The 22,719-nt window shown below is 40.8% G+C and overlaps 1 protein-coding gene across 6 annotated transcripts in view; it reads right to left on the bottom strand.

Annotated features, from left to right (window-relative positions):
- HNRNPD (heterogeneous nuclear ribonucleoprotein D) overlaps positions 1-19,484 on the bottom strand; it is a 22,858-nt gene extending 3,374 nt beyond the window's left edge. For 4 of the 6 annotated variants that reach the window (XR_010111965.1, XR_010111966.1, XM_014344637.5 and 1 more), the window contains exons 1-5: positions 16,083-19,484; positions 14,165-14,221; positions 2,110-2,278; positions 1,297-1,458; positions 1-83 (exon numbers count right to left, since the gene is read on the bottom strand). The exon at positions 1-83 is cut by the window's left edge and continues 49 nt beyond it. Coding sequence is in view for 4 of the 6 variants with exons in the window: in XM_014344637.5 (XP_014200123.2) it covers positions 1-83; positions 1,297-1,458; positions 2,110-2,278; positions 14,165-14,221; positions 16,083-16,315 (704 nt within the window). In the remaining 2 variants the exon portion in view is untranslated. The remainder of the gene's footprint in view (positions 84-1,296; positions 1,459-2,109; positions 2,279-14,164; positions 14,222-16,082) is intronic. The other 2 variants (XM_034958580.3, XM_034958583.3) reach the window with 1 other exon arrangement.
- Between the last annotated feature and the right edge of the window lie 3,235 nt (positions 19,485-22,719).

The following is a 22,719-nucleotide window of genomic DNA, read 5'->3' as shown; positions in this document are numbered from 1 at the left end:
GGTTCTTCCTCCTTAAAGGTAATAAAGCAGAATCCACGCCTCTTATTGGTCTTGTTGTCCATGGGGAGCTCTATGGATTCCACCTGGTATTAAAAAACAAATTTTAATATGCTAACATGCATTTTATTGACCTTAAAAGAAACACAAGTTTAGAGGGGGGAAAACACACAAAGAAAACATGTATTTGGCACTGAAGTTCTAGTCTCCTGTTTCTCCCTATTTATTCTAATCCTTTTAAGAATTCTTCAAATTAGAACACCCATTCCATCTAAGGTCTTCACAACTATTTACAAAAATAAGCTTTACCACGCACTGACATTTACTACCTAACTCAAGGGTCACAAATTCAAATGCCCACAAAGAAGAAGAAGAAAACAGTCAAATCTAAGAAAAACAGAATAAAAATGTATTTGAGAGAAAACAGGAAGTAGGGTGGTGAGGACTACTAAAAACTGGAGAGCATATGCCCAAACCAAGATGGAAGCTACTACTCAGTTTGAGAGATGCTGCCGTACGGGAGGGCAGTGTCAGTTCCCATGTTGCGTGCTCTTGCAAATATTTTTTAAAAAGCTAGATACTGAGTTTTGTGGGCAATATCTCAAATCCTCAACACTAAAAAAGCACGTATTGTTTCAATCAAGCAATAAATGTCTGTGGGACGTATCTGGAGCCCAAGGCCACAAATTTCTCAACTTTCATTAATTCATAAAAGAAACCTCTATTATCTACCTATTTCACTAATGAGTCTAAGTTTGTTTTACTGTTAATTGAGACGGGGTCCCACTATGTTGTCCAGGATGGTCTTCAACTCCTGGTCTCCAGTAATCCACCCACTTCGGTCTCCCAAGTGCTGGGATTACTACAGGCATGAGCCATCGCGTCCAGCCTCACTAATGAGTCTATAATGATTAGTCTCATTAAATTTGCACTTACACATGCATTTCAACTGATAAGGCACTACACCCTATTCTTAATTCCTTTCCTATTTTCAACAAAAGTCTCCTTCTAATCTAGATTTCTTCCTCTTAATTGTCTGTATTTAAGAATGTTTGTCTATTTCATCTTTGTATACTCTACCCCAGCAATACTCTGCATAGAGTAGGTGCTCAATGAGAAAAACACATCATCCAACCTTCAAAGACCTGCTAATGAAGTATTTACAATATCCTTATTCCAAAACAAATCACATAATCTACCCTAACAGCTTTGAAAAGCCAAGTGACTCTGAGTCCATAATGGGACAATCACATTCACACTAATTTTGACATAAACTGGGTCAAAACATTTATAACATACCTCACCAAAACCACCAAAGTACTCCCTTATTTTCTCTTCAGGTGTATCTGGAGAAAGGCCACCAACAAAAATTTTTTTAACCGGCTCTTTTGTTTTCATGGCTTTGGCCCTTTTAGGATCAATCACCTTCCCATTCAATTTATGTTCTTTTTGATCCATGACCTAAGGAAATTGAAGTTTTCATTTAAAAAATATATATCTTAACTGAAGTTCAGAGAATATTAACTTACTTAAAAATAACTATAAATACAGATAATGCCAAGCATATGTTGACTTGCTCAAGATTAAACTGTCAAGTCATGGTGGTGATGTAACATCAACTAACATATACTGTTTAAATCTAAAGGTAAGAATGGTAGGACATACACAAATTTAACCAATTACTAGATAACCATTACCTTCAATATATACAAACATGACTGCTACTTCCCTTTAGCAATATATACAAACATAACTGCTACTTCCCTTTAGCCCAGGATCAAAATAATGATTCAGTTAAAAGTTGCTTGCCTAACAAAATTTCAAAATATGGACTTCTGTGAACTGCTAAAACACATCCTTTTAACTAGGCATCTTTAAGTCTATAGTATCTTTTTTAAAGTTAATTTCAAAATTTAGCAGAGCCTGGAACACAAATTATTCAGGAAATAATTCCTGAACCTACCTCTATCTTCATAAAACGTATTGGGGCAAGAACTATTCTTCCTTCCTATACTATCAAAAGGGGGAACCACAAATAGGCAAACTCATTGTATCAAACTATCCATGTTAATATTTTATATTATTAACTGATCAGAACACGTAACACACTACCTTATCTACACTCTCCGATTCTTTAAATAGCACAAAGCCAAAACCCCTTGATCGCCCTGTGATAGGATCTAACTTCAGAGTGCAGTCTACAACTTCACCAAATTTGGAAAAGTAGTCCTTCAGATCTTTCTTTGTAGTGTCCCAGCTAAGGCCTCCTATAAACATTTTCCTGTAAAGACAAAAAGCAGTATTAAAATGCTTAAAAAAAATTGCCTTAAATATTATCCACATCAATAACACACCTTTTCCAAACTGCACCAGTTTACTGGGCAGTATATTAAAACATCATCCTTCCTACATAACCACACATCAGGAACATCCTATTCCAAAAAGCTGGCTTATTACTGCTGCTCCCAAATAATTACAAAATAGTGAGCAAGCAGCAAATTAAGTCTTTCAACTTGCTAAAAGATAAACGTATACCCAAAGTAAAAATACTGTACGTAAAAGTTTTCCTTAGATTAAAAAGTTAACAGCAAAAAAACCAGAATCTTAGCTTCAAATTTCTCTTCCAAATGTTCATTAAACTTGTTAAAATGCTATGCAGTTCCCCACTGATCTCAGCAACCAGCATTGGTGTCTATGCTGAAGCTCCTTTTCTATTTTAACAGTTCTCTCATTAACAAAACTCTTAGCACATAAAATGGAAAATTCTACATCTCACAATTAAGTTGTGAGCCAATTTTTTTGATGTGCTAAGAGTCCTTAAGACAAAAGTAATGTGCAATATAAACAATTTAGTGAAAATTATCCATTGAAGTACAATCCACCAATTAACTTAGATGATTCGTTTACAGTAGAACCTCAGTTAACCAGCAATAAAGTATTTAAGCCTTTAAAATGCAGAAAGTGATGGGTGGTAAGCGGAAATCCACCAAGACACTCTAAGACCAAACGTATATACTCAAAATAAAATATTTTAAGGCGAAATCTTACTAACATTACAGCAAAACACCAGAAAGTTCAGATCTGGCAGCTTTACATATGCTCCCTTTGTACAAAAATAAATAAATAAATAAATAAATAAATAAATAAATAAAAAGCTACCCTATACCTAACTTTCTTTCTACCCTTTAGAAAGACAGGACTGGAGGTTTTTAATTTTAAGGGTAAACTGTCAGAATTTGTTACGTAATGGCTAAAAATGTCACCATGGGAATCAAATCAGACTTGCTCAACATTTTCTCTTCTTTTTAACTGGGGAAGGGTCATGGGTGGGGACTGGGATGTGACACTAACTCAGCTCTATAAAGAAATTAAAGGCCTTTCATTAGGAAACATCTCCATCTTGTGGGCTTTTAAGATACTGCCACTAAGGCCCATTCTTGGAATAAAAGGCCAATTAACTGTCCCTTGAATTAGGGTCTTTCTTCACTTCCTCCAAGATACCTGATTAACTGAGGTGTTACTGATCTTACTATCCTACCACAGTCTTGTTTTACTTCTAGTGACAAAGTAAACTTTCAGTGCAGAGTTAAGTCTTAGGTATATACTGCGCTTCCCACTTCAGGTTAGCTTTTCAACTTACATGTATTCTAGAGCTGGGCCATTTATATGCTTAATGTTCAGGACTTCCTCAAAGTTTCCAGGCTTGAAGTAGCATTTATAAAACAACTTTGGCATTTTATAATCAAATGAACAAAAATACCTATAATGTTTTGTGTATTTGAAATGTTTACTTCTTGCCAATTTAATGGAAGAAATTTGAGTTATTTTCTCAGTATACATTTTCTTTAATTTGAATAGTGTGTACCTTCTAATATACAATCTTTATTTACATAATTTGCTATAAACACCTTATTTTTAACTTACAGGTCCAGAATACTTCCTTCACAGACAGAAGTTATTTACCAACATTCACCCTGTAAAGGTGAGTACACTATATTTTTAATGAGAAAGAGGACTATAAAGCAATGACCTCCACAACAGAAATAACTTCAATTAAGTTGAGATTTAACTATTAAATTACCCTTTCCATGATTATTACAGAAATTTCTCAATAATAACTAACAAACTTTGAAAGTATTTCAGCCTGAACACAACAGTTCTAAAAAAAACATTTTTTAAGCTGTTGAAAGGCAAGAAAATTCTCTGTCTGGTCTATTCAGATATGGAGACAGAACTAGTTTTGATTTTATTTAACCAAAAAGCAATGTTTATATTGGGAAAATACCCTTAATTTAAAATTATTAAGAAACAGAAAACAATTACAAAGAAATAAATTAAAACACCAAGAATAAGGTATGTGGTATTATTCTGAAGCCCCAAATGTTTTTCAGACAAGCAGCAGATTTTCTTAAATATCACCTAAGCATATCATCAGCTGGCCCAGCAAAGTGCTCTCCAAACGTACCCCCCACCTTTAGTATGGTAGTTGTTTAATATGCCTACCTTAGAGCTACAAGGGTTCACTGAAGATGCTATCCCTCCTAAACTAATAATCAAATATCAATTATCCAGAATATTAAAAACTTCAGCTATCCAGCACTTTTGGAGAATAAGGAGCCAGGTATTATTCCACCTCCCTTAAAGCACCACCTGCCCTCTCTAATCTTTCCCCAATTGTTTTTAACCTTCAATCATTTGAAATGAGATTTTTTTCTAACAGCATCACACTTTTCTGCCTTCTTATACTTCAAATACAGTAATCATAATTTAACACTATGGCTCAGACATCACTATTATGCTGATTTAGAATATCCACAGGGTCTTCTAAAATTAGCTATTAATACACCAAGTCCATCTCATTTCTTCACAAGTTCTACTTTTCATTTTTGCCAGATCACCAGTTGCTGTTCTAAAAAGTCTCCCTTCCGTTTTGCAGAGTAAGTAGCCAGCTGTCAAACTTTTCAAATTCTGTGTAAAGTAGAAGTCTCTAAGCAAGCACCTAAGTGGCTCGTCTTTGAGACAAACGTATTAATATTTTGGCAGCCCAAGAACACTCTGGCTTTTTCTTCTGTTCTAATCAAAAAAGGTTGTTGTTCTCAGGGTATGCTTAGGCTTAAAAAAAAAAAAAATTGGTTGCTGACCAAATAGGTGAATATGCTACAATGAACACAAACTGGACCAATTCTATTCCATCTTTACTAAATGGAACATATTAATTCCATTCCATCTTCTTCTGTTTTTGGTTGGTTAGTTTTTGAGACAGTCTCACTCTGTCGCCCAAGCTGGAGCTGGAGTGCAGTGGCACAATCTCAGCTCACTGCAACCTCTGCCTCCCAGGTTCAAGTGATTCTCATTCCTCAGCCTCCGTGGGAGGGATTACAGGCTGCACCACCACGCCTGACTTGATTTTTGCATTTTTAGTAGAGACGGGGTTTCCCCTCGTTGGCCAGGCTGGTCTTGAACTCCTGGCCTCAAGTGATCCGCCCGCTCCAGCCTCCCAAAGTGCTGGGATTACAGGCGGAAGCTACCATACCCAGCCCCAAACTCTAACTTTATAGTACAGTGGGGAAAAGTCTGCTTATCTTAATTATGGATAAATGGGCACTTAGTCTCTACAATGTTGGCATACATGCTCTCCCTCAAACTGATGGCATAATGATTTTATATATATATGTGTGTGTGTATATATATATATATATACATTTACAAATACTTATTTTTTTCTTTTTAAACAGAGTCTCACTCTGTCGCCCGGGCTGGAGTGCAAAGGCATGATCTAGGCTCACTGCAACCTCCACCTCCCGGGTTCAAGCAATTCTCCTGCCTCAGCCTCCTGAGTAGCTGGGATTACAGGTGCATGCCACCATGCCAGGCTAATTTTTTTTTGCACTTTTAGTAGAGACGGGGTTTCACCATATTGGTCAGGCTGGTCTCGAACTCCTGACCTCGTGATCCACCTGCCTCGGCCTCCCAAATTACAGGCGCGAGCCACCATGCCCGGCTAAATTATCTACATATTTTCTATGACTGTATCTTGCTTTTAAAGCCCATGTACTGTCTGTCCAGATTACCTCTGCTGCCTTGAATACAAAGCATTTCATATTGCTGTCACTCCTGCGTAGTGCAAACACTTTCCAATGAAGTAGACAGAACTTCAGAAAATACCCTAAGGAGCCATGTTTAAAACGACCAAGACTTGTTCAACTAGCAACAAAGATGGCCCCTAACACTGCAATAAGTTTAAACTTTGATCCTTAGTTCTAAGTGAATCAATCCCAATTAAAATGCAGGACTTCATCTACTGTATTTTATTAACATAGTTGAGTATCTTAATCCTAGCTGTGAACTAAATATTCAGCACCCCAAGGCTGAATATGGTATTCAGTTTAAAACACCTACTCCACAATAGAAGTCTCCTTGCTTTCACATTGGCTTCCACCAAATTGTAAAATTAAATGACAAGCATAAAGTTATACAACTCAGTATAGATGACTATCCAAGTGATATGCAGTATCATTCAGGAATTTAGGCTGCTTTGTGGGACATTTTATCATCTTTTAAAGCAAGTTAAGTTTAGAGGCAATAAAGACACAAAATGCCGGGGTTTAAACCCTACCGCTGCCTTTTTTTTAAGACAGGGTCTCACTCTGTCTCCCAGGCTGGAGTGCAGTGGCTCCATGACAGCTCACTGCAGCCTTGACCTCCTGGGCTCAGTTGGTCCTCCCACCTCAGCCTCACCAGTAGCTCGGACTACAGGCGCCCACCAACACACCCGGCTAATATTTTTGCATTTTTTTGCAGAGATCAGGTTTTACTATGTCGCCCAGGCTAGTCTTCCAACTCCTGGGCTCAAGCTGCCCACCTCAGCCTCCCAAAGTGCTGGAATTCCAAACATGAACCACTCCACCTGGCCCCCTGCCTCTTACTAATTGTGTAACATTAAGAAAAAATATTAAAGTCCAAGATTGTTTTCCCATCTGTAAAAAGAGCATACCTCAGATATTTGCAGAGGGTTAAAACTAGTTAACACACTTAAAGGACACAGAATAGTCTGACACACATCCTAAGTGATTGATAGAAGTTACTATTTTGAAGGGGTAAAGCACTATAAGCACTATCTAAACATAATTTAATAAAGCAAACTTTTTATTTACTCAATGGCTTAATTTTTTAAAACTTTATAAACTTTCCAACATTAAAAGGAAAAGGCCACAATGAGTTTTATATAAACATATTCTAATATTTTCAATGCTGCCAACTTGAAATAACCCAGAAATTTTTAAATAGTCCATGTAAAAAAATATATAAACTAAAAATTAGGTGGTATTTCAACTAAGACCCTTTAAATGTAGCTTCCAAAATCACCTTGATGACTTGGTCTACCCTACATTTATGCCAGTAATTTTAGTAAAGAATAATTTAAAACATAAAAGGAAATATACATGGAGCAATCCTGGCTGGTGGAAAAAGTTCCGATTTAATAATCCTGGCTTTTCCCCATCAATAAACTTATTCTCTGGACTATTTAGGTCACTAGGTTTTTAACATTCCCAGTCAATATTAACTATTTTATTCCAAGATACCTCCCCTAATAAGTCTTTATTGTCAAACACCTTATTCAAGGTAAAAAGTTAGCCATTATACTCACTCCCAATTTTGGAATAGTATTCTTTTTCTATATTCTATAACTTCGTATTATTTTTACTTTTTTAGAGACGAGATCTTGCTCTGTTACCCAGGCTAGTCACGGAACTCCTGGACATAGCGATCAGCCTCCCGAAGTGCTAGGATTACAGGCATGAGCCACCACACCCAGCCAATCCTTTAACTTTTAAACACTTCCTAACAACTTATGATCTTACATACATGGCTTTATAACAAGTTCTGACAGTTTAAAAAATACAACAGAATGTCAACCTGATATACATTTCAGGTATAAAACATAAATGACCAATCACTGTCATCTTTTAAAGTAATGTTACTCAAGCACACCATTAAATCCTTACTGAATTTTTCCAGTATTTTATCCATCATAATTATTCTTCTAAAATCCTAAAATGACAAACTAAAGCTAAGTCACTAGTTACCTAAGGGGAAGGGAGGAGGTTACAATGCAACTAGATAATATCACACGTTAGGGTATTTTACAAGTTGTATGAAAACTACCTTGGGAGAGAGCTTGACAAGCTTTCATTGAGTTCAAATACTAACCAGCCTTTTTAGATCTGATCTGGTATAAAATTCATGAAAACCACTTTTTTGAGACAGAGTCTCGCTCTATTGCCAGGCTGTGGTGCAATGGTGTGATCCTGGCTCACTTCAACCTCTGCCTCCCAAGTTCAAGCAATCTTCCCATCTCAAGCTCCTGGGTAGCTGAGACTATGGGTGCACACCATGAGGCCCAGCTAATTTTTTTTTTTTTTTTTTTTTTTTTTTTTTGTAGAGACAGGATCTCATCATGTTGCCCAGGCTGGTCTGGAACTCCTGGGTTCAATCTGCCCACCTCAGCCTCCCAAAGTGCTATATTACAAGCGTGAGCCACCGCACCCAGCCCACTTTTTTTTAACTATTTAAAACTAATGAGACATTAAGGTTAGCCAATAACAAATCTTCCCCAAAAAACATTTAGTCAATAAAAATATAAATTTTGGTATTATTTCCCCATCATTAAAGAATAGGTATTCCTCTCTCCCAGCTTTCTACAGATGACATTTTCAAGTTAAGTGTGAAAAAGAATTCCATTTATTCAAGACTAATATACAATGGACCAAACATTTTCAGAGACTTCTCTGTATTAAATCTCATTACTTCACACTTTAGAATGAACCTAACTAAATGACTACTAAAAAGCGAAGTTGAAAAAATAAACATCTAATAAATGAAACATGACAGTTTTTTTGGGAGGGGGACGGAGTCTCGCTTTGTCGCCCAGGCTGGAGTGCAGTGGCGCAATCTTGGCTCACTGCAACCTCTGCTTCCCGGGTTCAAGCTCTTCTCCTGCCTCAGCCTCCCAAGTAGATGGGACTACAGATGCCCACCATCATGCCCGGCTAATTTCTGTATTTTTAGTAGACACAGGATTTCAACATGTTGGCCAGGTTGGTCTCGAACTCCTGACCTCAGGTGATTCGCTTGCGTCAGCCTCCCAAAGTGCTGGGATGACAGGCATAAGCCGCCGCGCCCGGCCAACATGACAGTTTTTTAAATAAACTTTTTTTTTTCTTTTTTTGAGACGGAGTCTTGCTCTGTTGCCCAAGCTGGAATGCAGTGGTGCAACCTTGTCTCACTGCAACCTCCGCCTCCAGGGTTCAAGTGATTCTCCCGCCTCAGCCTCCTGAGTGACTACAGGCGCGTGTAACCACACCTGGCTAATTTTTGTATTTTTAGTAGAGCTGGGGTTTCGCCATGTTGGCCAGGCTGGTCTCCAATTCCTGACCTTAGGTGATCCACCCATCTTGGCCTCCCAAAGTGCTGAGATTACAGGTGTGAGCCACTACGCCTGGCCTAAAAATTAAACACTTTAAGAGACCAGGTCTCACTATCAAAATGCAGTGGCTCCATCATAGCTTCCTGCAGCCCTGGGCTCAAAACATTCTCCTGCCTCTGCCTCCTGAGTAGATGTAACTACAACTACAAACACACCCCCCAACACACTAGCCTTTTTTTTTTTTTTTAAAGAAACAGGGGTCATATTATGTTGCCTAGCTGGTCTAGAAATCCTGGCATGAAATGATCCTCATACCTCAAGACTTCTGAGTAGCCAGTGATTACAGGCACGAGCCACTACTTTAATTAACTTTAAATGCTTAATCCAATACCTCCTTTTCACTTCACTACAAGGAAGCAATGACATCTTGTATGTTTACGTTTTAAATAAGCTCTCAATCAGCTTTGTAAGGTAAACTCCCATTTACCTAGAGGTTAAGGAATAAGTATTTTCCTTAACCTGAAGGTTAAGGTTCTGGTTAACTGAGATTACTACATATTCACAATTCTATAAAACTGTGTACTGGAAATCAATTTAGGTATCAATGCTGAAGTCAGAAAATGATTTGTACCTTGATGAATTTTCCAATGTTTTAAAATCATGTTACTTTTCAAAAGTGTAAGGAAAAATCTGTAGGAGATTCATTCCATGACATTGTCTGTTGGTTGCTTTTTGAGTATATTTTCTCATGGCTTCATCTATCTTGCTCATAAGACTAAATGGGGAGACAGACTTCCTGGCTGTGTGGGCTCTGTGGTAGTCTGAAGTCTAGATAAGCAGGAGTTTACAGTGCAAGACCCAATACTTAAACTGTCACCTTGATTACTGGCCAAGCACCACCAGTAAATTGGAGTCTTCCCTCCCCACCCCCAAATATTCTTAAATACCTAGCTCCAACGTACAATATAATACTCCAGAAACTAAAACATGCTTACCTTTACTCCACAGGAGTAAATCACTGGCAGTATCAACTATTAAGGCACTGGATAAATACACACAAGCTATGAAAGCAGGCTATGTAGTCAATCCTCCTGTGGTGAGCATTGTTTCCAACACATAGATCAGCAAACCAAGTAACAAACATGTTGTATTACCTGAAACCACACTGTTGGAAGTGAAGCAACAGAAAGAGATCCCACGCTTTCAGCATCCAGTTCAGTGCCCTATCTACTAAAACGTTCAAGCAGAACTGAAGTCAAATCAAGCTTGGACTAACATAAGTTATGTTTCACTCCATTTGTAAATGTGCACACACTTGAGGTACACAGCTTCCAAGTGGAATGGAAAAAAAAAGTTATTCCTTTTTAAATGCTTTCAAGCATGGCATGTATTATGACTTGAAGGCTAAAACTAAGCACATCCTTCATGTTGGCATAAATAGTATACTCAATATGTATACTCAAATGTATACTCAATAGTATACTCAAAATGTTCTCGTATTAGGGCAGCCTTACCCTAATATTATGTATTAGGACGATGGCAGAGTACCCGGGAAATATTAAAAACATACACTGAGTTTGTAGAAAGGGTCACATGGCTTAAGGGAAAAAACCCCAGATTTAAGGCAAAGTATGTGTATCTCAAAAACAAGCACTGAAAAACTTCAATGACATTCTCCCGATTCCAAACTTAAAAAACGAGATTATTTTTAGTATCTTTCATAATAGATGAAAATTTACAGTGAAAAGTATTTAATACTCTTCGCTTAAATGTTCATCCAAAGATCTGGGGACATCAATTTCTGGAATTTTTAACTCGGGAAACTTGTCAAAGGCTCCTAAGAATGTTAACACTGAGACCAATCTACTCAGGGTCTCAACTTTACTACATACAGTAAACCCAACTGTACTGAATCAAAGGCCAGTAAATTTGGCATGAGACTACTCTAAAAGAAATTATTTTACAAAGCAAACAAGGTTCAGATTGCCCCAGAAGCACTAAGGTATAAGACCATAATCTCAAACATTTAAAGCAAAAACATGAGCCTAGTCTTTTATAATCAGACAGGCGACAACCTACAGCAGGATTCACAGAATTCCCAAATGGGAAGAATCACACTTGGGCTCATTATACACTAACCATTAACAGGACAATATCTACTGTCCTGTTATTAAAGAAGCATTGCTGGACTTTGGCTAAGTGAATGGGGGGACTTTTTTGCTTCCTACCCAATCCAATGCAGGAAAGTCTATGTACCTACCTTGTAAAACTATCTCAAAGTTAACACAACATTGTAGTTTCCATTGATTTTTAAATTTTAAAAACTCTGCCCTCAGAGAGCTTGCTACATGGCATGTATATTTTGCCAGACACTAAATAATTTTAAAGTACCTACCCCAAGTGAACTGCAGCACTGCAGAGAACAGAATGGGTCCACACCACAAAGTAAAATGAGAAATTCCAATGCTTATAAGTAAAAACTACGGATGTTAATGTGGGAAAGAGTAAATCAAAGTGAACTCAGGAGGGCATACTATGGAAATAATTACTTATTCTAAAGTCCCATAGTAAACTGTAGAAACATCCACTAGAGGTGTAACAGGCATGCCTTCCTAAAAATAGCTGTCCATTCTTACATGCAAAAGGAAAAAAACCTATTTCTAAAACCAACTGATTTTTAAAGTATTTTAGGATGAAACTGTAATCACTTTATTCTCAGATTTGTAGAAGGAAATGCACACAGAACTGTGTTTAATAAATTCAATTTGGATACTGTATCTATTAACCAGTCTTACCCTCAATATTGAGACTATAAAACTGTTGCCCTTATAATATCCCTCAAAATGGGAGAAAGAGGAAGGGACAGATACGGTGGGAAGTACAGACACCAAAAAAAAAAAAAAAAAAAGAAAAAAGAAAGTCTGAAAGTTTTTCATTCAAAAAGAAAGCCTTAACGTCTGGAACAGGATAGGGCTGCATAATTGGACAGTTAAGAAAAGTCAAATATTAGATCCCTTAAAAATGAGAACATTATTTTTAAGTGTAATTTTAAAATCAACCTGGGTAGGCCGGGCGCAGTGGCTCACGCCTGTGATTACAGCACTTGGGGAGGCCGAGGCAGGCGGATCACCTGAGGTCGGGAGTTCGAGACCAGCCTGACCAACATGAAGAAACCCTGTCTCTACTAAAAATACAAAATTAGCCAGGCATGGTGGAATATGCCTGTAATCCCAACTACTTTGGAGGCTGAGGCAGGAGAATTGCTTGAACCTGGGAGGTGGAGGTTGCGCTGAGCCAAGATCACACCACTGCACTCCAGCCTGGGCAACAAAAGCGAAACTCCGTCTCAAAAATAAAATAAACCTGGGTAAAATTTTATTTTCAGTAAATGACAGTTGGTTACTATCTAGAATGTTTATTAACTATGAATATAAACATTTCTCCATTTTTCCTGAGATTATTCAAAAAAGTTGTAATATTACATCGTTGTAGGTAGCAGGTCAAGTGTAATTACTTCGAAGAGTCAAAACACTGACCTTCAAATTTAAGTTTATGGTCATTTCAAATCACTGGAAACAATTACATGAGACTCAAAATACATAATGGAGTAATGTCAAATAGTTTATAGTTTAATCTTAATTTGCCACTATTAGCTAGCAGTGAAATTGAGGTGCTAGTGCCCACCACTCACCAAATACAGGGAATAACATTCATCGAAACTGTGACCCCAGTCTTTTTTTTTCCTCTTTTTTGCTTTTCCCCTTGCCTGTTTCCCATCTGCTTTTTCTCCAAGGTAAAGCTGGACTGATTTCAGTGGATAAGAATACAGTGATAAGCAAATCTTTAAATGTTACCCTAAATAGGCTCTTAAAATAGAATGTAGCTTGTAAAGATGTAAGTTAACTGCCTGCAAGTTAGTGGCCTTCTACTCTCCAGTGGTGGTGTATAAACCCCTGAAAATTCAAATATAATCCTAAAAGCAGAAAGACTGACATTTAGGGGAGGGGAAAGGATGGATAAAAAGAACAATACTCAACCTACCAGCCTCCAAAGAGAAGTCATGCAATTGTGAATACATGTCAACCAACTGTTATTAATATTCCAGCCAAATCACACTGAAAATAAAAAATCTGGTAAGAGCTGTAGTGGAAAGCCACATTAGCCCACCTTTGAATGGTATATATATATATATATACACACACACACACACACGCACACACACTTCCTATTAAAGGTCTATTTACAAATATGGTAGGTAAAAGACAAACATTTTTCCATAATACACAGTGCTGCTTAAAGAACTGCTTCAGACATCTCCAGAATATTTCAGTATAACATGCATGACATTTCAAACACAATATTTTATATCAAGGAGTCTTCATATTTAGCCATTAAACTTAGAATTCCAACAAAAATATTTTTCATCTTAAATCAAATGTGAAGATTACGGTAATATTTTTTCTTGCTCGATATAAAAATATCGTTACTAATTGTTTAGCTTAAATTGCCAAACTGCAACTACATGCATTACCACAGACCAAATACCATGTAACGGCATCAATTTTGCCCAAAGATTACACATGATGCCTATAAAAGGTATATATCCCAGGTACAAACCTACTGTATGTACTATGGTCTAGAATTTCCTGGGGATCAATGGGCAACTAACCAATACACAGCCTCTACATATTATGACTACTGAAACCTTTATAATACAGAAATAAAATTTAAAAGTTTTACCATTCTTCCCGCTGTGCCGTCGCTGCTTCAGAGTGTCGTGGGGAGGAGTTTGAATGGCTAGGGAATTAACAACCGGTACAGCAACCAATCAAAATTCTAGTTTTAGTTTTTGACACTGTTAGGGTTAAAAACTTTAATTCATTTACACTTCAACAGTAGGTAACTATAAAGTCAGCTGCTTTGCGATTTGAATTATCAGGACTAACAGAAAGCCTGCCCCAAACAGGAAGTTATACAATTAATCATTTTGGTGCCTCTGTCCAAAGAACAGAATTCAGCAAACGAAAACCAAAATGTTAAAGGTTTTAAGTTTCCAAATATCTAACATCTTCCTTTCTCAAATAAGCTATATACAATTCGAGTTGGTTCTGTTTAATTTTTAAAAGTTTGTTTCCCTTCCCACCACCACTCCCCCAAAACCAGCACTATCATCAAACAGCCTGACAAGAATCTGCCTAGGCTGGGCTTAATAAACCCTATATTCCAAAGTGCTTCTCCCCTCCCAACTTTCCCTCCAAATCCTGGGCTCTTTCTCAGTAAAGGAAATCGTGTTTTCTAATACTGGATTAAAGCGACATCTTGTTATATCCACCAACACCTTTCTCTTTACAGTTAAAAAAAAATTCAGACACACACACACCCCTCCCCATTACAAAAAGGAATGGAAGCGTGAACCCACGATCATCGGTCAGTAATCGGAGCTAAGAAAACTCAACCAAGAACCCCGATTTAGTCCCTCCTGCTAACTCCCGTATTATGTTCCCAATCCCAAATGCTGCATTTTAATACACTAAATGCAGATTTAGGTAGTATATACAACTGTTATTTCAATTGGAGGAAGCAAGTTAATACTAAGAAATTTGCACCAAAAAGAAAAAAAAAGTATCCCATAGCACAATACAGGATTTGTTTCTCTTAAGAGGACTACAGGCCTCCCTTAGTGGGCGGGAAACAGATATCAAGACACCAAAATAGGATCCTGGGCACCGGGAAAAAAAGGGGGCTGGGGGTTGTAAAAAATTAGGTTGCACATAAAAAGTAAGGTACAATCTGTACTAACAGTTGGGGAACCCAATAGCTGAGGGCGCGAAAAGGGTGCGCGGTTAGAATAACTCAGTGGGGTGGGGGAAGGGTAGATGCTAGGCCGGAGATAGGAACAGCTCCAGTCAAGTGCAGGCCCGATCGACTAAGAACTTAACCAGAGCCCGCGAAGCAAAACCAATGTACCAACAAGAAACTCGGAGCATTTCACCAGACCCAATTTGGTCTGCATGTCAAAATGTAGGGCCTGTATGAGTATGCCATTGTGCGATAGCGTATGGTGGAGAAAATGAGTAAGTCCTTAGGCGAAACTTATTCAAAATCCCAAGAAAACATTCGGCCTAAGGCCGACAAGGGAGAGGCAGAGGTGGACAGCCTACGCGCTCCCCAAAACATGTGCTTATAAACAATCGCATCGTTTCAGGATGGTGGAGAAGCACCAAATAAACCTTAGTAATACAAACAGGGAAGCTGTTTGTGTCTGTGTTTTTATGCCCAAGACTGTAGAAAAAGGGAAAAAGAGGGGACAGCATGGAAAGAAAAAAGGTACCCCACGACAGGCGGGAAAAAATCCTGGCGGCTAAGTCGGTGGGAGGAGACCCATGGCGAGGGAGGAAAGGAGGGCGGGCCGAGGAGCAGCATGGTGACGGCTAAAGGTGGAAACGTGTGTGATGGGGGAGGGGGGCGATAAGCAGGCAAAGGAAGAAGGAAATGAAGGTCCGGGGAACCCAACATAGAAAAAGGGAGACCAGTGCAAGGAGGCTGCATGGGGGCCCGGAGAACGGGCTGAGAGCGGGAACCAGGCCTAATGGCGGGGGAATAAAGAGGGGGAGGGGGACTAGTTGGGCCTGACTATCCTGGGATGCCCCTTACTCACCCTTCATCCTCCTCGTTCTTACTGGCGTCAATCTTCGCCCCCTCCGACTCGGCGCTGCCCCCTTCGGTGCCTCCAGACGCGGTTCCGCCCCCGGTCCCGGCTCCGCTTCCCGCCGCCGCCGCTGCCCCCTGTGTCGCCGCCACCATGGCTCCCTCCTGCTCGCCCGCCGAGCCGCCTACCGCCGCCGTTGCCGCTGCCGCCGCCCCGTCCCCGCCGAACTGCTCCTCCGACATAGTGCTAGTGTCTCCGCCGCTGCCGCCGAGACTACACCCGCCGCTGCCGCGAACCGAAACTAGCAGCAAAGTAATCCCCGCCGCTGCCGCGCGCCCGCTCTACCTCGCGAAGCACACAAGACAGGGAAGGCGCGCGCGTGGCTGCAAAGGCTCCTGCGCCTCTCCCTGGCCTGCCCCCTTCGCCTCCCACTCTCGCGCGGCGCACACTCCCGCTCTCTCCCGCTGCACTAAAAAAGAATAAGCACCAGCGGCGGCCGCTCTTGCCTCCTCCTCGCTTTAATGGCGCCGCCGCGGACCACCTAAAATGGCCGACGGAAGAACGGCGCGTCCCGGTCACGTGACGCGAGAGCGCGCCCTTCGCGCGTCCCCCCACCCCTATCCCCCTAGTTTTTTTTTTTCCCTTTCCTCCTCGGTCCCGCCCTCTCGCTACCCTTTATACCTTCCTCTCACGCTCCGCGTTGCACAGCCTTGGGGGCCTTTAAAAGGAACCGGAAGTGTCGTGAGCTAAGACAGTCGCGCGGGGACCATCGAGAACAAGGAGTGCTGTTTCGAAGTAGCGGCTAGAGGGGCCCCCTGCCTCCGCCCCCGCCCTTCCGAGGATTCCTGGAGTCCACTCACCCCTCCCCACCACTCCAGTAGCGGCGGGAGCAGCAGCGTTAGGCCGGGGTGTGGCTGCACCTCTGCGAAGGCTGTCGTGCCCCGTGCAGCTGCGGCGTTCGGGTGGGGGAGGGGAGGCTCACACCCTGCGGCGGCTTAAGCCTGGATTTACGCACTGGAGGAGGGAATTAGCCCTGAGATGTCAGCCCTGTGCCCCTGGCTCTGTCCACCCGGACGCCCGCGGAGCGCCAGGCGCCGCAGCGGACCGCGCGCGCACTGATTGCCGCAGCTACTCTCCCTGCCGTCGCCGCCCGGGACCGGGTGACATTGAGGTTTTCGTCTATCGCCGCTGGGCCGATAGGGCTTCTTTTTAAGATTTGGCTTTCCAAGTAAGATTTTTGTTTGCCTGCTTTTCTCCTGAAATTTTTTTGTTTTTGGTCGAAGAAGCAGGTAACTTGCATATCTTAAGGAAAACATTGTTTTTGCTTTGCTTTTGTTGTTTAAAGATCCTAAAACGTACCGTGATTCCTTTACGTTACTAATAATTGGAAAGTGTGTTAAATCAAGGGTTCGCTTAATGTTCTTTAGCCTTTGTACATAGAATATATAAATGTCGTGAGTCATCTTTACGAGGTTTATGAGTTTGTGTTCGGGTTTGGGTTTTTTGTTGTGTGTGTGTGGTTTTTTTTTTTTTTTTTCTTGTAACACCGTTAGGCGTTTCATTAAGGTGTATAAAAAGTAATTTTATACACCTATGAAAAATTCCCGCTGCCTCGGCTGGAGACTGGATTATTCGGGCTTTGGGATTTGCTGCTTCCAGCAGTATCCTTAGAAGAAAATGAAGCTTCTAGGTACTTCTGTAGTCAACAAATAATTATTTGCCTGTTTAATTAAAGTGTTCGGGCACGGGGGAAACAAAGACGAGTTTGCAGACTCCAGCAAAAATCTTAAGAGTTTAAGTATTTGGGCCGGGCGCGGTGGCTCACGCCTGTAATCCCAGCACTTTGGGAGGCCGAGGCGGGCGGATCACGAGGTCAGGAGTTCGAGACAAGCCTGACCAACATGGTGAAACCCCCGTGTCTACTAAAAATACAAAAACTAGCCGGGGGTGGTGGCCGGTATCTGTAATCTCAGGTACTCAGGAGGCTGAGGCAGGAGAATCGCTTGAACCCGGGAGGTGGAGATTGCAGGGAGTCGAGATCATGCCACTTGCACTCCAGCCTGGGCGACAGAGCGAGACTCCGTCTCAAAAAAAAAAAAAAAAAGTTTAAGTATTTTCCACTGCAGTTAAACGAATTTGTATTAATTGGGCACTATCCAAAAATCTCAAAGGAAGATTATAAATAAGTTTTATTAATCAAGTTAGTAGAATTTACATTACAGAATAATTAAAACTCAAGAATACAGGTCAAATTCTGAAAACGTCCTAAAAATATAATCTTAACAAACTCCCGTAATAATCAAGTCACATAAAGGTAATACCAAGAATGTTTACCGTAAAGTGGTAGTGACTCCACATTTGTCTCCACCTGCCAGAATATTAGCAAAGGATAAAGTGGATATGGTGCTCAAACCATATATTCCGGGTTAGATACAACTAAGATGATTGACTGAAGGGAAGTCTGTTTAATCTTTTCTGGCTTCAAGTGACGGTAATTGTCATTTATTTTGATCTTAAGATATCATTAGACATACCCACCTTTTGGTAATAGTGACTTTTCCAAAAGGTTCATTTTGATTTCACATGTAGCTTAGGAGCTTCTGGAATTCTTAGAATTTATGTCAAAAATTCCAGACAACCTAGGAATGATTTTAAAGCTAACACCTTTACATGCTTTATGAGGATGTATGATGTCCATATCACTGATAGCCCTTGATATTATGGCCAAGATCTCTACATCCAGGATGTGCTCCTGCATCCACGCAATATTCTTCTTGGAACTCACTTAACTTCTGGCAGGCGTGGTGGCTCACGCCTGTAATCCAGCACTTTGAGAGGCCAAGTCGGGAGGATTGCTTGCCTCAAGGAGTTGGCCATCAGCCTGGGCAACACAGTGAGACCTTGCCTCTACAAAAAGTCAGAAAATTAGCCTGGCATGGTGGTTCCTGTTGTTCCAGCTACTCCTGAGGCTGAAGTGGGAGGATCACTTGAACCTGGAAGGTGGAGGCTGCAGTGAGAAAGGCAGAGTGAGACCCTGTCTCAAAAACAAACAAATGTTACTATTTATGTGAAGTCTTCCCAGGCTTCCTGAGGCAGAATTAATGATCCCTTTTCACAGCCCTTTATCTTTACCTCTGTTATTCTTCATTGTTTTCTACTAGACCAGGGGTTCTTAGAAAACAGTGTCTTCTATGTATCCCTCCCTCCCTAACACACTCTCACACACACATAAACACAGCAGCAGTATATCCACACTATGTAATTGCCAGTTGAATTATTGAATGACAAAATAATAAGTATGTCCAACTTGTTAGATTAAGGGGCTTTCAAGCAAACTAGGTGTTCTTCCAGGGACTTGAAAGTCTCCTCTCCACACCATCTCATTTCATCTCTGGCATTAAAAAAAAAAAAAAAAATACTTTTGGCCAGGTGCTGTGGCTCATGCCTATAATCCCAACACTTTGGTAGGCCAAGGAGGGATGATTGCTTGAGCCCAGGAATTTTTTTTTTTTTTTTTTTTTGAGACAGAGTTTCACTCTGCTGCCCAGGCTGGAGGTGCAATGGCGCGATCTCGGCTCACTGCAAGCTCCGCCTCCCGGGTTGACGCCATTCTCCTGCCTGTCTCCCAAGTAGCTGGGACAACAGGCGCCTGCCACCACGCCCGGCTAATTTTTTTTGTATTTTTAGTAGAGACGGGGTTTCACTGTGCTAGTCAGGATGGTCTCGATCTCCTGACCTCGTGATCCGCCCGCCTCGGCCTCCCAAAGTGCTGGGATTACAGGTGTGAGCCACCGCGCCCGGCCGAGCCAGGAATTTGAGACCAGCCCCGGCAACATAGAAAAACCTATCTCTACAAAAAATTTTAAAAATCAGTTCCTGCCCACCCAGGGACGCCTTGGGTTGTGTTTAACCCGTTTCTGTTGCCGGGTGCGGTGGCTTACGCCTATAATCCCAACACTTTGAGAGTCCGAGGTGGGTGGATCACTTGAGGCCGGGAGTTCGAGAGCAGCCTGGGCAATGTGGTGAAACCCCATCCCTACTGAAGATACAAAAATTAGCTGGGCGTGGTGGCGCACACCTGTAATCCTGGCTACTGGGGAGGCTGAGGCAGGAAAATTGCATGAACCCACAAGGCAGAGGTTGCAGTGAGCAGAGACTGCACCACTGTACTCAAGCTGGGTGACAGAGTGAAACTATGTCTCAAAAAAAAAAAAAAAAAAATTAGCTGGGTGTGGTGGCGTGAGCCTGTGGTTCCAGCTACTCAGGAGGCTGAGGTGGGAAGATTGCTTGAATCAAAAATTCAAGGCTGCAGTGAGCAGTGATGCCACTTCATTCCAGTCTGGACGACAGAGCAAGAGCCTGTTTCAAAAACAACAACAAAACGCTTCTTCAAATGACCTGGTGATGGATGTATGAAATTTCTTGAGAATGAAACGAAACTTTTTGTTACACATTCATAGGTAACAATTAATTGTTTAAGTGGTTGGAGATGCTGTATTGGACTTGCCCCAAACAGTAGAAGGAAGGAATATCCCCTGTCAATGTACAGACATGAACTATTCCATTGCTTTAGGAGATTCCCAGTGTGTTTCAGATAACACGCTAAAATGCTAGATCATCATTGAATTTAGCCTTTGTAAAGCAATTATTCTCTGCAGCAAAAACTAAAGTACTTGTAAAAGGCCAAAAATGAAGTCTGTTTGAGAATTAAACTGGAATCACTTTTACCTAGAACAAGATGCATGCACCTAAGCCAAGGAAGTCAGTTTTCATCTGCTAGGTGCAGTCTGCAAATGCAGCAGGAGGTTCCCTTATGTTCAAATTTTTAAAGTATTAATAGGGTATGTATGCCAGTTGGCAACCTGGAATAAACAGTGTGGAAGAAACAGCCGAAGAACCAATTTTTTTATACAAGCTACACATACTTGAGCTACTTCTACAACCATGTTAAACAGCCTATAACCTATCTGGACCTATTTGCAGAACACCATCAGTGGGATTTAAGCATTTTGTTGGAGAGTTAGTTTGTGATTTTACGTGAAGTGACCAATTGCCCATGCAGTGAACATTCTCTGTCATATTCCTTGGTTATCAGGAAGCTTCACTTTATTCAGAAAATAAAAGCCCTATCAACTCTGAAAAGTCGGGTTTTACTTCAGCCATAAAGTCTAATACTGTAGAGTCAGTTCTGCTTACTCATGAGGATGTCAATAGTTTGCTTTTAGATACCGTTTTTTAAAACGTAGCTCAAAAAAGAATTCAGACAAAGCTGATCACACGCCTGTAGTCCCAGCTACTCAGAAGGCTGAAAGAGGAGATTCCCTTGAACCCAGTAATTCAAGCCCAGCCTGGGCAAGACAGTGAGACCTCCATCTCTTTAAAAAAGAAATAATAAGGAAATACACTCCTGTCACTCCAGACCTACATATCAAACTGCCTATTTGACATCCCTACTTGAATGTTCACAGGAATCTCAAGCTTTAGATGTCCAAAACTGAACTCTACTTTCCCTACAAACCTGCTTCTTTGGTCTTCCTCTTCTCAGTAAATGACATCTCCACCCACCCATATATTCCTGCCAAAATCCAGGGAATCATCTTTGATATCCCCCCTCCCTCACCCCCCACATCCAATCAATCACCAACTCCTCCCACCTCCAAGATATATCTTGATTCATCTAAATGCTTCTTAGAACATAAATACTGGGGTAATTTCTAGGTAGTTATTCACTTTCAACCATGCAACACATTAATGGCACATGTACATTTCTAGGACTGGGAAATATAACAGTGATCAAAATAGGCAAGGTCTCTGGTCTCATGGAGCTGACATTCTAGTGGAGAGACAAACGACAGACAGATATGTAATATAATTTTAGGAAGTGATAGGAAGAAAAAAATAAAATGCTACACATAGGATATGTGCTATAGGACAGTCAGAGAAAACTCTTCAAGGAAATAACTTTTTGAGTAGTGCCCTGAAGAAAGTAAGAGAGAAAACCATATACTTAGCTTAGGGAAGACTTTACAAGGCAAAGGGTACACCTGAGGCAGGAGCGTGATTTGTGCTTACAATGAAAAATGGAGTCCAGTGTGGCTAAAGTGAAGGAAAGCAAGTATAATAGATCATACCTGAGAGGTAGCCAGTAATGAGCTTACTCAGGGTCTTGTAAACTGTGGTTAGCACTCTACTTTTATTATCAAAGTCATGAGAAACCATGGAAGGGTTTTGAGCAGAGGAAGAACATGACCTGACTTTAAGTGGAAGATAACGGATGCTGTGTGGACAGTGGACTGTGGGAGGACATCAGGGAGATGAGTTAAAAGGGCACTGTCAAGAAAAGACTTTTTTTTTTTTTGAGACAGGATCTCGCTCTGTTGCCCAGGCTAGAGTACGGTGGCACAATCACAACTAACTGCAGCCTTAACCTCCTGGGCTCAAGTGATCCTCCCACCCTCAGCCTCCCAAGTAGTTGGGACCACAGGTGTGCACCACCACACCTGGCTAATTTTTGTATTTTTTGTACAGGTGGGGTTTCACCATGTTGCCCAACCTGGTCTTGAACTCCTCAGCTCAAGTAATCTGCCTGCCTCAGCCTCCCGAAGTGCTGGGATTACAAGCATTAGTCACCGCACCAGGCCATGAA

The sequence above is a fragment of the Pan paniscus genome, chromosome 3, assembly GCF_029289425.2.
Source record: "Pan paniscus chromosome 3, NHGRI_mPanPan1-v2.0_pri, whole genome shotgun sequence".
In the NCBI taxonomy this organism is placed as follows: Eukaryota; Metazoa; Chordata; class Mammalia; order Primates; family Hominidae; genus Pan; species Pan paniscus.
This window is presented reverse-complemented; position numbering and strand designations above follow the sequence as displayed.